Raw genomic sequence first — 17,330 nt, forward strand, 5'->3', positions numbered from 1 at the left:
TGGCTGAAACATCATCATATACAAAGCTTACTGAAGGAAAAGGTACATTGTACAAGTACATGGCTAACAACACGGACCATTTCCAGTTTGAAACCTGCCTAAATTAATATTGTTATTCACTGTAAGAGTGCCTGATGAACCATTTCGTACCACCGAAGCTGTTTTATTCAGACCTCTATATTACATAAGATCTTTAAATGCCTGAGGAAACAAGCAGATTAAATACGTGCACTGTATAGTTCAGAAACCACTATCTCCATCACTAGAGCAACATTGATTACCTATATGAGTTGCTCAGTCCGAGTAGGTGCTCAATGCAGCAACAACTAGTCCTGTTGTCTCAAGCGTTGACGCGACATCAGGGTACCCTTTCCAGGATGTATTAATCTTGAGAGAAGGATATAGCCAACTCTTTATAGAAGAGATAAAGGAATTAGGGTCAGGTTCTAGGACTGCTTCCCAATCCACCTGCACACCCTCTGGTATGCTCCCAGTAAATTCCATATTAGCGGCAAGTAACAGACCAAGCAACACAACAAAACCAACTACAGCTGTGCCCCGTGATAGCGGCATGAAGTTGTACCTGAGAACAGCATTTCAGCATAAACATAGAAAGAGACGACAAATGCATGCAATGTGCTGATGGACGCAGAAGTTATACCAGTAATAGGTCATCCTTAAAATTGCGTGTCTCACATTCTCAAGCACATCAAAGTCTGTCGACCCATAGTTTTCACCACAATAAGCTTCACAGAGTGCCTGCATATCCATTTTCTAATCAGTTCAGTGTATCTGGATCATCAATCAGTATCAATCTGAGATCAGAAAGCTAAATGATGTGCCTTTCCCTGGTCAATTTTGCAGAACAGGGACAAGATTAAATTAAATTTTCTCTAACAACAAGCAGTACACAAGAATATGCAAAATATGAGGAAATGCTGTGTAAATTCAATAAAATTCATGGAGGTCACAAGCATATGTGAGTTCAGACACTAGTGAACATTTAGAAGATTCATCAAAAGGCTTCAAAAAACTGAAGCCTTTTTGAGAAGATCAGCAACTAGTTAATCTCCATTCACATACTATTATTCCCAAGGATAACATATGTTCTCATAAGTATCGCTTGAAGTTGATATACCTCCCATGCTGAAGTCATTTCCACTTCGAAGTCCTCCCACCTAGAAGGTGTACAAGGTGTTCTAATGGCAAAGTCATGTCCAATTTGGTCCCTGAATCGATCAAGATGAACAACAAAAATAACAAAGAACAGGAATTAACGAGTATGGAACAGAACATTCAATAAATGATGGATAAATGTTATCAAGCAACAGTGTACTTAGAAGAAAAGAGATGTAGCTTACGCTTTTACTAGGCATATCCTTGTTCCTTCAAGACGTTTTCTGAAATAAGAAACATGACAAAGAAGGGTCTAAGTCAAAGGATTCCACCATTTGTTTCATAGCATAAGATAATGGGTCAAGAAGTGTAAAATTCATAAACAAGGAACAATGAACCTAAAAGTTACCCCTCGAATGCCATGCTGTTGCACCAAGTAGCCAACCAGAAGTCTTGGCCCACAGCTTTGTAAAGATCAGAGCAGGATTCTGCATTCATTATCTGCAAGTTGAATATCAAGGAGCAAAACCCTTCTAGATCAGAAAACATAAAACCGGCAAGGCAGAATATGAATGATACTTGTGCACTGAAGAACAAACTAAAGCAAAATTTGGTGGACCTATTGGCTATTGAAAAATAGTCGGAAATGACAAGGAAAATGAATCGAAGTTAGCCCAAATCAAACATTATATAAACCCATTGCATCAGTAGTGCTTGTTCTCGATCTCAGGCAGCATTGGAGCTCGTGCCTCAGATTCGCTGAGATGAACCAATAATACTAGATGAATATGGACAAGTCTGTCTCTCAGATGCAAGTTTACATATGTTATATGTGGAGCAGTAGAATGAAGCCGACATCAGTAAGATTAAAGAATCTTAATATCTGGAAGGGAAAAAAGTTGGTATATCTTAGTGTATATATATATATATATATGTATTTATGTATGTATGTATGTATACATATACACACACACACACTCCACTTGAGGGGTAAATATCAGATTTCACATGATGCAACAGCATGTAGCCTGATAATAGTCTGAAAAGCCAAATCTTAGTAAGAGAAGTAGCTCGCTCCGGAAGGATAATCAGAAAACCATATGACCAAAAAATAACAAAAATAAAGCAGATAACATGCTGTAACTTACTTCATGCAGTTTTCCATTTTCATTGAGATTAATGATGTTATCGTTCTTGTCACGGACATACTTATTGTCCTTTATTACTGCTTTGGCAACATTCAGTGCTCTGCACATCAACAAACAATGAGCATTTTCATCAAAGAGTTAATAATTAAAATCAGAGAAGACTATTACAACGAGTATCAACCTTTTTTTACAATGACAAGATAGCTTTACCTCTGAAAATTTGGAAAATAGCGTACAACCTTGGCTTGCCCGAGAATAAGAGGAGTGTGGGACCCAAATCCAGAATTAAACTCCTCACTAGACCACAAAAGGACGCACTTATAAGAAGCTAATGTACATGTACACATAAATATGTCTAAGTACTAAATTCCTAATCTCATGCAATAATATCTTATTTCCATAATAATAAAACAAAATAAATTCAGAAGTTATTAAAACAAATTATGCAAGTTTCAATTATATTAGTCAATTCCATAAGTTGCGTACGAGGCCATTGCAATAAAAATTTGTCATCATTCATGTAAATAAATAAACTAATATGAAGTACCTCAACTTGTTAACCCAGACAACTGGGTCACACGGTTCAGAGATCTGTCTCCATTTTACGGCCAAAGAATAAAGACTGTGCCATGGCATTGTAGGGCGTCCATATGATCTATCTTCAACCGCACTACATGAAATAGATGGTTCCAAAAAACTGCTTGTGCTGCAACCAGCCCCACCTCTGTTCTGACTAGGAGGGTTGAGTTTTTCTTTCCTCCTGACTTTCTTTCCATGTTTTTGTGCACCTTTATTTGAGTGCTTCCATTCATTTTGCAGAGAACGCCAAACCTTTACAACCTTCTGTGCAATCTCTATAGCAGCAAGTCCCGCCATTCGATACTGGTGCAGTTTCACATATAGATGAGCAATAGTTGGTGTGAAGCCATCAGAATATTACCAAATAGTAGAAATGGAAAGGAAACTGGCAAGAATTTGTTTGATGTGCATGTTCTGGTCCACACTACACATCATCCTTAGTTATATCCAGCAAACACACACATGAAACACTCTTTCCTTGCCCTCCAAAGGAGGAAAAATTCAATTACTTTTGTCAGCTAGTAACACAAAGATGCACATAGTTCTTTACTGTCTGTGTTCATCCCTTCTTAAAAAACCAGCAAGATAGTAATGAAGTTACCACACAACATAAACAGTAGATGAACTAAAACTTCTAAATATCTCAAAACTGCAATATATATATATATATATATATATATGTTTGGGGGCCAGAATATGAATTTTTACCCAAAACTCAAGTAACCAAATAATCATAAATCTTATGAACCATTACCTGACGTCTGTTGGGCAGGAATCCAGGACAGTGGTACTGGATCTTCTTGCCAATGGAATCTGCAGCCTGTAAAAGGACTGCCTTTTGCTTGGTGAGAGAAAATTCTTGCTTTTTCAGCTTTCCCTTTCTTAAAGAATCTCGCAGAGGGGGTTGCCTGTATACTTTCTCACATACATTTTTCGGGTGCAGCTTTTTACACCAATATTCCTAGGAAAAGTAGGAAAGGGTAATTATAATGAGATAACATTCCAGCAACCTTTGCTGTGAGCTATTTAAAGCTGAATATCTAAAATCACCAGTCATACACAATTTCGCCCAAGCATTTCTAAAATCCATTTCCTTTATTAATTCGCTATCCTACTGTAGAATCAACCTTATCTAGTCCTATGCCACTTTAAAGTTCATCCTCCAATAAATCAAATTATTTGTCAAGTAACGTCGATCTTCAGTGCGCCTGCTGCCATGAACTAATTAAACCCTGCAGCATTGGTGCATGACCTTGTAACCTTTTTAGCAGTGAAGATGCCACTTTAACAAACAACGTCTAAACTATCCTAAAATATGGCCTTTGTCTTTCCAGATGGATATCTATATCCTGATAAATACGTAGAGATGTCTTTACATATATCGACCTATATTTATATCCTATGTATTTAGATCTGTATCTATATGGACATCTGAAATATAATCCTTGCATAAGACAAGAAAATATTAGGAAAACAAAAAATCCAAGAAATTTAATCAGCCTGGTAAAGGCAGGACAGAATTATGACTATATTTACCTTAAAGAGGGGATCTATGTCACCATCTAGGTCAAACCATGAAAATTCGGTGTTGAACTTTGAAGCTGTGTACAACGCAATTTCTTTCTGCAAGAACAAAATAGGATGGCAGTCAATTCCTTACACTAAAAGATGGGGCCTGGATGATCTGACAATATATCATCATGACCATAAATACAATTATGTTTATGTGGTCGATGGAGAAAAGAGATGCAAGTGTTTTGAACGAGAACTCAATGTAGTTAGTTGCATTCCAAATATTTGAATGTTATATGGACTGGTTTACTTATAGTTAACAATTCAATAGATGTGCGCCCACAATGCTCCTTTTGACAGGATCAACACTAATATTTTGCATCATAAATTTCTTTGTGGTCCATGGTTAGAAAGAAGTTGCCATGGCCATTTACTCAACATTAATTGCCAAAAATAAGAGGCAGTAAATAAACTAGAAGTGAAGTCTAGGATTGACAACCCTGGTCGATAAACCTGCTACATAAATGCACCATGGAATTCAATTTTCATGGTCCTATGCGCGTGCGCGTGTGTGCATCTTACTATTTTTGTCCAAGTAAATGGCTGCCTGTTAGTCAAATTTCATGTGAACTCTTCAAAATTCCCTATGTTATCCTAAACTAATTATGGTAAAGTCAGTTGAGCCAAAATTAGAATCTACTTCTAGGAAAGTCTCCCAAAGCCTAAAATTGTTCTCAAGTCTATCCAAGTTGGGCCTACAATGTACTCCAAAAACAAGTTCAGGGATTCTCTATAACAGAAGAGATCTCTGCTGTCCCCACTTTACAGGAAAAAGTAGAATTGTCTACTTCAATCTCCCGCACTTCATCAATATACCTTACAGGAAACAGGTCAAGCAAAAAGATGGACGCACTTAAACAAAAGCTACAGTTTTGTTAGAAAGCATGACCAAGCGAGATAATTCAGCAAAAAGGTTTGGTTGAACAGCTAACTAGAAAGCGTGCATATCCATAAAATAAACTAATCTTCAATAGTTATACAGAAACGAATGCTATCAAGCAGTTATGGAAACATGTCATACTGAACGATAATAACCTGATAGAAGGCTAAGCACTGGAGCACAAATTTTTCCATTGAATCCAATTCGAGATCCAAGGCTGCATCATAATCTTTAACCTGCATCATTAGAGCAGCTCCATGTGAGACATTCTACAAGTCTACACTCACATTTATATTTACAAAGTCAAAAATGACAAGAGAGAGGGGAAGAAGGGAGGAAGAATAGAGAAAAAAAATCCAATACCGCCTCTTTAAATTCTCCAATTGCGTGATAACAAGAAGCTCTTAGATATAGACATTCAATGTTCGAGCTCTCAATACTTAATCCCACTGATAATTCCTTGATGGCATTCCTGTAGCAGTCAGAAACTCAAGTAACTGAATCAACTCTTCCTTATAAATCATATTATCAATGTTTTAGAAGGCCAAGGTCATCCGATAACAATAAGGCGTTTAACATGTCTTGGGGCAGCGGCAGCGCCTATGCCCTGTGGGTTTTCATTTCATAATTGATAATTATAAATAACAAAATAATGCTAAAAAATTTAAAATAAGCAAGGAAACTAGAAAAATAGTAGGAAAAATGAATATGGAAGAAAATTTGAAATTCCAGCAACCACAGCCAGAATAAGTAAGGAGAGACGTTTACAGGTCTTGAGACAATAAAACATTACAGAAATGTTGTTTCATAGAAAGTAAAAGGATTCTTGACACAATATCTAGGCATCTAACTTTCCCAGGTCAAAAGGAAAAAAACATTCTAATTCACATATCTCTCAGGTATATGCCGAGCATTTTGAGGTACAGCAGCAAAAGCCAGAGTATCCTCCCCAACAATCCAGCAAGCACCCCGTAGAGAAAACGCCTTTCAACATTGCCTCAAGGCCTTTATTAACAATGCACCACAGGGCATGTCTACAAACGCCTTGTAAAACACTATAACTTCCAAGCACACATGATAATAACCACATATAAATGGTTCAAAGTTTCCAGATCAAGCATATCCAGCTAGAATATTGGACTAGTGATCATTATTTTAGATAATGCTCTAATCAAGTATAGATCCCAACAAATAAAAAAACAATAATCAAAGACAAAAGAATAAGCCAGGAAATGCATTTGAGAATTTGACTGAAAGTTCAGTTCTCATTTTCAAGTATACCGAAATCTGACATTCTCAAACAAGAGTAAGTATGATCTCCTTTCCGAATCCCAAAAATCTTGATAGTCGAAAAGGAGAATATTGCCCAATGTAATAGAAATTTTTTCAACTATAAAAAATGTTCCAAAAGTATCCAACTTCTAGAAACAAATAACTTCAATGCAATAAAAGAATTAAGATGAAATGTATTATATACCTTTTATTTAGTGCTACAAAACCACCAAAAAAATCTACAATTCTAGCTCCATATTCAACTGTAGTAGATATAGCAAATTTACCTGTGCTCTCCCATCCCATGGAGAAGAAGCCCCCGCAGGTGATATGCTTTAGCAAACCTAAAAGCACAACCAGACCATCAATATGTCAAGTCTCCAGGTTGTTGATATACCAATTATGTAGAAGCATCTAACATATTAGGGTTTGGAAATGTAAATAACAATTTTCCCTTCTCATATGCGCAAATAATTTAAAATCAGCCAGTGATTCAGTATGTAAATTCAAAATAAAGTATTGTACATATAGCAGATAAATGAGTAATCATTTTCCCCAGATGTGGAGAAAACATAATTACGTATCTTATCTTATTACATGTGATCACACACACAATTTGATCAACAGATTGCACCAATTGAATGCGCTCCTGCAGTGCTCATATTAATTAGGTAATCCATGTGAGTCTCTCCTTGAAGTACGGCTGGTTTGCACAACACAATCTAAATACCATGAAAACTTGTGTGTATGAAAAACTTAAATATATACATGTACAAAACTGCTTCCAGTAAATGTTTGTATAAGCAAAATGATTTTTGTATCTACCGGTCCCTGTAGACCTTCACAAACACTTGGGCTTCTTTTGAGCAACCAAGACCATACAAAGCAACAAAGAAAGCAAACTGATTCTAGTGACAGCAAACTGATAGAAATTAAATTTGTTCTTTTCAATGGCATGAGAGAAGAAGAGTAAGGATATGATAGACGAGAAAAGTTGCACAGAAGAAAGATGCAAAATCTCCAGTAATATGAGTGAAGGATTCAGTTCATCAATTGTGCCTAGAGGGGTGGCCTACAAAATAAACTATATAGAGAGACACTTCATGCAAGTGGAGCCACTGCTTGATGCCAATAAGATTATCTTTAAAGAAAACGATAGAGCATTAAGTGGCAATGAACATTCCAAAACTAGTGTGGTAAACAACCAACAATCCAGAAACAAGTAAATTGAAAGAATATTTTACCTAATAAATTTACTTTAATTCCTCAATTGTAAATCAGCAGTTAATAAGAACATCCTATTCAATTTTTAAAACAGCGCTCATACGAAAGAAGACAAAATATAGAAGCATGGAAACAAACAATATCATATCCATATCGTATACCTTCCATCAATATTAAGAATCTCATGAATGCATTGTAGAGCCTTTTCTGAATTTGCCATCTCTTGGTAAAACTGTCACAAGATCAAAAATATTATCCACAATGTTCAACTAAATTCCAACATAAGATCGATGCACATGCCTCTAACCATGCACAGAGTGCAGCATTATGGAACTTAATGGGAAACCATAAATTCTCTGCACCAAACCACTCAAAATTTATTGGAATATCTAAGGCTTGTTTGATTCATGTGATAGGAAACAATTCCTGCCTTATTTCCATGCGGCTTGCCATTTTCTATTCTGGACTAACTTTTGGGGTCACTATTAATGACCAATATGGCTAATCACAATCGAAGTACATTGTAGGTCTATTTGCCCAACTACTTTTCTATGTGCATCCTAAACCACAAAAATCGACGTCACCCAATTTGCTTTTTAATAAGATTAATGCACCAGTCAAAATTAGACTACCCTAATAAATTGAAATATAATAGTGGGAAACTCTATTTGATTTCATTAAAGAACATCATTCCTAGTCTTGATTTAATCAAATAATGGGCAGAATACATCGGGCCTCCATGAGGTTTGACATAATGACAAAAACCTCCTCGTTATTTGAAAAATTACAAATACCCCTCTATCCCCCTCTAGAATTAATGAGCATCTAATGAATACCCCTCATGACAGCCCATTATAGGGGGTACTTGTTAGAAGGTAGTTAAATTCCTGGGAGGTATTCGTAATTTTTCAAACAACAAGGGATATCTGTAATTATGGCAAACCTCTGGGGAGCCCGGTAATTTACCCTGCAACAAATTAACTTCAACATTCAAATTTATATACCTTCAGGTTCCATAGTATTTAACCTCTAGATAATTTCAAATACTTGTGAGTTCAAGTACCATGAATTGACAGATTACAATTAATGTTGACAAGCAATACAATCCTCTCAATAAATACACCCAAAATTTCGTCCATGAACAAAAGAAAAGTAATATCATTTACCACCGGAGCATAACTACAATTCACTAAAAACAAGTTACACTAGTCATATGCTGAGAAGGTAGTAGCATAAATGTTTTCACCCACACTAACCTCAAACTTCTGGGAAAAGTCACAAAAACGTATCTTATGTCATTTTTGAGCCACTAATAGAAACAGTTCAACTTTGTGGGTATGTGCACCAGTAGGTAGATAGGGAACATACAGATATGAAACGAAAGACAATATTACAACCAATAATAGCAAGAATGGGAGATGCTTCACCAAGCTACTACTTTCTACTCTCTCCATTTGAAGCTTATGATTGTTCCCACCTTTTTTCTCAGAGGTCTAAAATGATTTTATAATTCCTCCGGTAAACTCTTCTCATGACATTAGTTACCAAACTTCAATCACATTCCCCCAGGTAGCATAATAGCAATATCAGAATCCATATATCAATGAGGTCCAACCATTAGACAAAAAAATGACAAGCATTGTAAAAAGTTCTTTCCGCTCTTTGCGATAACTTGCATGCAAGAAAACTTGGGCATTTTTGCTGAGACTGTGAGAGTATTCTTAACTAGAAGGCAAAAATTCTTTAGAGGAATGAAACCCAAAGAAGGTAATACATCTAAGTATATGTTAATGATACCTGAGTTAGATGAGTCCAAGCCTCAAGGAAATTTTGATCTATCTGGATTGCTTTCATATGCACTTCTTCTGCTCTTTTATATTCACCAAGTGAAGATAGAGCCAAACCCTGTGAAAGCCAAAATTAGATCAATTAACTACATAGTTCTTCACCTATGTAGCACATTTAATTTCATTCCTGATTCCAAGTTAGCTGCTGTGGACTCACCAAGTATGTATATGCAGATTTGTTATCCTTATCAACTTCCACACATGTTGATAAGTCTTCTACAGCTGCTTTAAAATCCTTAAACTTAAAATTTACGATTCCTGCACAAAGCTTAGAATCATGATCAAATCTGAAATACAGAACACTACAAGAAGGGAAATAATGGAAGGAAGAAAGAGAAATCAGGAATGCAGCTTTCACAATAACCAAATACATTCAAGAAGAAAGATATATAAACAGTTTCATGTCATGAGGATAGGGACCAGAGGCAAGAGTGTATCTGTATTGTTCTTAAGCTTTGAGATGACAAATATGAGGACTCAGTCGCTCATTTTTTAACTTCAGGACCAAATACCACAATTTGCAGTGGAGCAATAGGAGCCATAAGTCGTAGAGATTTCCCGACAGAGCCCAACATGTGATGGGAGATTAACGCTTATAATAAGCTAATCTCTAGAAAACCATCTAGTATGTTATTCCACCTTTCACCCTCAAATCTTTTGAAAAGCTTTTAGCAGCTCTCACATCCCTACCTGTTTACATCAGTGCAAGTGGTAGGGAGGTCTGTATTTGGTGCTCTCTGTGAAAGGTTTAAGTTTACTTGTTCATAAATTATCTGAACTTTATAAATTTCCAACAATTAAATTTTCAGTTGTAAATTAATTTAGAAAATCTAAGCGTCCAATTACCTACATAGCAATGCTGATTTTGCTGGACTAAATTTGAAATAAATTAAGAAACAGTAACTGTTGATAGCACAAAATAACTAATGGTCTACTGAACTATCTATTACCTAATAGCTTCTTTTTGGCAAAGTTTATCTACCAACACTTCACACAAGCAAACGAATATACATGTGTTTTGTGTGTGTATCTTAATTAGCAATTTATGCTTTAGGGCAGCGAGCAAGATGGAACAAGTTACTGTAATAAATTATTAGCAAATCCTTTATGATTACAAATATTCTATCTCCAGGTTCCAGCATGATTAGGCTCTTCTATTACGTTCCACCTGGTATGCAATAATACATAATGCAAATCTACAAAGCATTTCAAGCACATAATGTTGAAGAGCTGGATCTTATTAAATCTTATAACAATGCAAGTACCCCTTTCATGCAATATGTCAGCCGAGTTGGGTTCAAATTCCAACGCTTTTGTCAGGTCAGCAATTGCCTGGAAACAAAAAGATAATTAGACACAACAAGTCCAGAAATCAACACATGCACAGACATGCCACAAGCATATGTGAGCATGCACATTTAGAAACAATCATATGAATGAATGAAAATGAAATTGGATCATAAAAAGAATGAGAATGCAACTACTTGCAGCATATTATAGCAACAAATTCCAAGTAATGGCTTCCCCCATGATCTGACCTGCTCCTCTGAACCTATGGTTCACTACTCCTATCTCCATATATTTAACAATTCCCTTAACCTTACTACTGCCAATCACCCAATAGACAATCAACCATCTGTTTACCAACTAAATCTATTCGCCAACTACTTGTCCTTGTGATCTGAGAAATAAGGTTTCAGGAGCCGCTCTGATTAAACATTAGGATCTGCAGACTTAATTGATGTTCGACTTATAAGGATATATTACATTCTTAAGGAATAGAAAACCAGCTTGCAGAATGGCAAACTTCAACAAAATCTCGGCATGTTTTTCACTAAAAACTAAAATAATCAAAAGGCAACTTTAAAAATAATAACATGAACTCAAACAAGAGCATTATAAGATACGAAAAAATGAATATACCTTAGCCGATTCTCCCAAGGCTGCTCGAGCTTGGCCCCTGCGTTTCCAAGCCTCACCTGCTGATGGGTTTGATTGTATCGCCTATATTTAAATGACCATGTTTCATTGCTATATCCAGGATTAATAATTTCCTCCCAACAAAAAGATTCATTCAAGCAATACCTTAGTAAAATCAGCAATGGCAGCATGTAGTTCTCGTTGAAATGCATATGCCGTTCCCCTTCCAATTAAGGCCTCAGGGTAATCGGGTTCTTCTTCTAGTATCTGACATGCAAAAAGATGAAGTTCTATGAAATAAACAGGTGAAACCAATCCTTCCCCTCCAACCAAGTTGAATAAGGAAATTTGGTTCAAAATAAAGAAGACGGAATATAAAAAAAGTGGATCAATATCAACCTTGTCAAAAATGGATATAGCATAAGCATATTTTCCATCATTAACCTGCAACAAGAGAATATCATCTTCACAATGTGAAAAACGAGAAATATTACAATCTCCAAAGATGATAAGAGCAGTAACTTCAAATCATGTCCTTAATCACAAAGCATCAGGACAAAAAGGGTATGCCAAAACTCCTGATTTTATTCCTTAAGTTATTCCAAAGAATCTCTATATATAGTAGATAAAAAGCAACCATTTCGCGTAATAGTGCAGTTGGAAATATTGATTAAATAATGCATTTGGAAATGCATTTCTTCATGCCCTGTTCAAATCAACAACAACAACACTTTCTCTTAATCTGGCAATAGTCATTCGGCACCACAACTTGCACGTAATTATGGGCTCAAAGATCACTAAATTGACAGATGAAACAGAAGCAATAGTAGCCAAATAATGAATTTGGGTGATTAACTTTTGCACATCAAAACCTCAAATTTATATGACACCAGGATAAATTACTTTTCTTCAAACATTATAAGTGTACCCTAAGACAATATTTTCTGAGTAGACAACTCTCATTTTGTTATCAGAATTCTTCACTGGCATTATATACAATGGAAATTCATAGATACAATGAAAACCCATAAATTGGAATGAGAAATTGATGAAACCCTTAATGACAAGAAATAAAAGGGAAAAAAATGCAAATTTTCAAAGAGGAAGATCCAAAACATGAAAACCCAAACCTCACCACTTTTAGTTTTAGGTACCGACGATGATCCAAAAAATTTCCAGTCAACCGAGGTGATTGGCAGCACTAGAATGTCTATTATGTCACCATGTGATATAAAAGATTAAAAAAAAAACAGAGTATTTACCTGTGCAATTCCCCTTGATAATCTAAAATCCACATTAATAGACTTGTTCTTCGAGATCCTAGCAACACAGAACTTTTTGCTCCTATTGGCCTCATCCATTAATTCATTCTGAATTTCTGATAAGCTAAATGATTCACTGCATATATCAGAAAAATCGCTAGGTTCACCGTAAACAACAGATGAATCCATGGTAGAATCAGATGAATCATTCAACATAGATTTTCCTGCCAACTTCTTGTCCATCCCATTAGTTTTAGTTGAGTGGCTCTCATGTTTTTTGTTTGATTGACTGCCAGAAACTTCATCTCCTTTGACATTAAGATTCGATCCATTTTGTAACTTGTCATGGGCCTCCAATTGCTTGCTTGGCTTGCTGCTTGGTTTAATTTTTCCATTTGATTTGCCGTTTTCATTAGATATTTCACTAGCTTTTGTGGAAACAACAGACCCACTTGCAGGAACGGACAACCCAGATGACTCCATCACATGATTCTGACAAGAAATAGAACCATTTTGTTTAGCAATTCTCAAGAGATTTTCCAGCTCCAGAAGTTGTTTCAAATCTGCACACTGACAAACAGCATACTCATAACCTTGCTCCCAAACTGAAAGAGCTTCCTCTTTCCTTCCTAGAGCAGAAAATGCACGGCCTAGAAGACAAATAATGCAGACCAAGTTCATCAGCACTCAATGACATATAGACTTCACAAAGGAACTTGTTTTGGATTTCATATAAAGGAACACTGAGGTGAGCCTTTGAGTAGTGTCTCAAGTGAAGAATCACAAGATTACATTCGGCAGGCTCCTCCAATGTCTATATTCTTTCCTCGGGCTTCAAAGCAATAACTCTATTCATCATATCAAGATCTAGATATATGATTCCTACAGAATATTAACACTTGAAAAATCCGATGAGATTCCATATCTTTAGAATACTTAACAATGTCAGTGATCTAATTACATCAACACAATACTTGGTTGAGCAACAGATCATGGGTGCATCAAAAGAGACATCAGAGACAATTCGCTTTAACTAAAATGTGATGTACAAAAAATTAGAAAGAGATTTCTTCACAAGACAGCATCCAACACACGATAAGAAGGGCGAGGATAGTATACCCTCACATTTCATTCATGCTGAAGTATTCATGACCTTATTATTCAATTTTTTCAAATCACTTTGACTTAACTTTGATTAACACCTATGTTTTTCATAATTGTGTACCACTTGTTCTTTTCCTTTTCTTTCATTATCCAAGGATGTTCAGAGACTCTTAGCTCCTATACATGAAGAATATATAATAGTCATAAAACTTCTCAAGTATTTGTGGTACATTATACAAAGGAAATACATTAGTTATCTAATAGCCAATTAATGTGATTAATAACCTATATTATAATCAAAAAATTGGTGCAACTATTTTACTCAGTTGCAAAAGTTACTACCTAAAACTCAAATTAGAAAAGTCAACTGTGAAATAGTTTTCTAACAAACTATACAGAACTCTGAAAAACTGTCAAATTGGAAATAAATAAAACTAACCTTACCCTAGTAACCAGTAAGAAAAGCATTACTGAATAACTCATTTGGAAACATAATGCCTAAATAATTCCAAATCACATCAACTGTAAAATAGTGAACTCAGGCGAAAAGTTGCAAGTTACACACAGACCCTGGGCAGTCCAAGAAATAACCTACATTACCCTATTAGAAGCACGAGTCAAAGTAATACAAGAAAAAGTAATAATAAAACCTTGAAGATCACTGAACTTAAGAAGGAAAAGGATAAAAACGTTTATGACATACTGCATGAAAAAAATAAAAACATTTATGACTATGACATACTGCACCGGGAAAACAGCCAAAATAAGTTTTCGTTTTGTCTCTTTGACCCTAGGCTTGCATTAGTGACAAAAAATAGTGCATAGATGGAAATTTGATCTGCATAAACTCGCAGAAGAATGCAGTCCACAAATTAAGCCCATCAGAAAATAAGCAATAAAGACACAATGGTGAAAATAATTGACAGTTGACTCCAATACTTTTTCCTTCTTGTACTAATTGATAAGAAGTTGACTTCAAATTTTCATAATCGTCCACACGATGTAAATTGTTTGCCAGGAACAATCTGATCAAATTTGTAGACTCAGTCTCTCATCAAGTAAAGAGCACTAGTAAGAAAAGAACTAAAATCGCACCACCTTTAAGAATATAGGCTTGGAGAAGCTTAGGATCGAGCTGCAACGCCTTATCACAGTCTTTGATGACGTGCTTGTGCAACTCCAATTGGCTATAGCAATAAGCTCGATTGCTGAAAATTCAGAGCACAAATACAAAACCAAATTCAACAGATCAAACTGGGAATTAAATGAATAGGAAGTCGAAAATCACATCCAACATGAAAAAACTAAATCCGAATTCGAATTACCAGAGGTCCTGAATGGCGCAGGACTTGGAAAGGAGTGAATCGAGAACTCGAATAGCCTTTGACCAATCCTTGGAGCTGCAAAGCTTCGCGAGCTCCATCCGCTCCGTCACGGCCGGCGCCATTGGAGAAAAATAAATTAGTGAAGGTAGAAGAAGGGCAGAGAAGAGATAACGGATCGGAGGCGCTTGTCTTAAATACTAGTCTGAGTTCTTTGCTTGTGGTTTGGGTTTGGGCGAGGAGACTCTGAGAGAGAGGAGGGGCAAATATGGGATAATGGGAAAAGAAATAAAGGGTAAATGGGAAATGGGCAATTTGGGAGATTAGGGAAATCAAATCACGCATTGGATTGGAGAGTCCCGCACGGGGGCATTTCTGACCATCACTACTTCTCCCCACGCCAACGCGACAAAACCCGCGTACGAACGGGTATTAATCATTACTATCACATTTCTTTTCTCTTTTCTCTTTTATTTTTTTCTTTTTTATTAAGGTACGTTGTTGTTCTATATTATATAATAAATAAATTTTTATATTTTAAAATATATTATATATGAAAAAAATACATAAATCAACAAATTATATTTCAATAATAAATGAATAAATAAATTAAATTTTAGATTCTATCGACATAATAAAAGAATTGATAAATTATGATAAGCTAATTTGATATTTGTCATAATTTTAAATACCCTCCTTATTTAAAAAATTACAAATACTTTCCTAAAATCATAAATATCCTAACAAATGTACTCTCGTGACGGCTTATTGTAGGGGGTATTTAACAGAATATTTTGTAATTTAAAGAGATTATTCATAATTTTTCAAATAACGATACGGTATTTGTATTAAAACAAAACATATTGTAATTTATCCTAAAAGAATTGATATAGAGGTATTAAAATGACGTTGAGTCACTTTTTTATTATAAAAAAAAGTTACAACTAATTCTTAGGATTACAATTATCATATTTAAATATTAGTGTGATAATATTATTAATCATCATTCATGACTGTAGAGAGCTTTTTTTTTCTAATATTGATATAGATCAAACATAATTTTTTTTAATATTGAGATTTTATTCGAAGCTGCCGTGTATCAAATTACAATACTGCGCCATCATTTTACTACAACATTTTATGCGGGAATATCACATCAAGCTCGTATTCAACACTATCATCAACTTATTGACGATTTTTACATGGAATATGAATCAATTTTAATCATTTAGAATCTTTACTATTGAATCCCATTATCTCCAAAATCTTAATACATATATAGATCCGTCATAACCATTCGATCATTTGAGTAATTTATGGCTGGGCATAACTAAAAGCAATGTTGAATAGATTAGAAACTCATGGCTGCGCCAAATGTTTAAACGGTACTAAAACTAGTGCGCGCAGAAGATGGGCGTTGCCATTTATTAGATATAGTAGTAATAGTAATAGCATAACAGCTAGGTATGCACATTTCCCATTGTTACTTCAAATTGAATCGTGTGTTTAGGCTGAGCCCGTTAGGAATAGGTGGGTAACCCACCTGTATTCTAGTGGATTTACGAAATATTGCTATTCAATTCCAATGGGCCGGCCCAGGGTATTTACGGCCATGTTCTATATATATTAGGTCTTATCATTTGGATTTTCCCATAGCTTTATACTCTGAGATCTATATGATATAGAGCCCAACACTGGGACGACCAATAATACCAAAACATCCTCAGTAATAAGAACATAGAAACAAGATCAAGATTCTTTTATCTTTTTATTTAACTGAAACTGAAATCTAAAATACTTCATATAAATCTATAGTCCTCGATTTTACAAATTATTTTGACGTGATCAAAGAATAAATTATTATAAGTCAAAAATTTAAGTATTTACGACATTACTAATTTAAGTATTGAAGTGCTATAATAACAATTCTCGACTAAATTATAAGTGGGTCCTAGCGGTAGGTTATGACCCGTGAGCGTAAGAGAACATTAGAAATCGAACTCATCAATCAAAATTGGAGATGAACTTAATGAGGACATAGGAAGCTGAGGTGGAAGGATAGTATTAAATGAAAAATAGTTAGG

The 17,330-nt window shown here is 35.3% G+C and overlaps 1 protein-coding gene across 1 annotated transcript; it reads right to left on the reverse strand.

Moving 5' to 3' along the window:
- SRFR1 (Tetratricopeptide repeat (TPR)-like superfamily protein) lies at window positions 1–15,542 on the reverse strand. The gene is made up of 23 exons (XM_011101037.3): window positions 15,250–15,542; window positions 15,023–15,132; window positions 12,821–13,470; window positions 11,958–12,002; window positions 11,724–11,825; window positions 11,562–11,642; window positions 10,904–10,970; window positions 9,796–9,896; window positions 9,589–9,696; window positions 7,953–8,023; window positions 6,855–6,911; window positions 5,659–5,767; window positions 5,451–5,531; window positions 4,380–4,466; window positions 3,598–3,804; window positions 2,812–3,146; window positions 2,475–2,561; window positions 2,265–2,364; window positions 1,526–1,617; window positions 1,362–1,400; window positions 1,139–1,229; window positions 662–759; window positions 1–583 (listed from the first exon to the last, which is right to left on the reverse strand). The coding sequence occupies exons 1-23, from the start codon at window positions 15,369–15,371 to the stop codon at window positions 295–297; spliced, it is 3,129 nt and encodes a 1,042-aa protein (XP_011099339.2). The 5' UTR covers window positions 15,372–15,542; the 3' UTR covers window positions 1–294.
- Between the last annotated feature and the right edge of the window lie 1,788 nt (window positions 15,543–17,330).

The sequence above is a fragment of the Sesamum indicum genome, linkage group LG9, assembly GCF_026168435.1.
Source record: "Sesamum indicum cultivar Baizhima isolate 11 linkage group LG9, ASM2616843v1, whole genome shotgun sequence".
NCBI lineage: Eukaryota > Viridiplantae > Streptophyta > Magnoliopsida > Lamiales > Pedaliaceae > Sesamum > Sesamum indicum.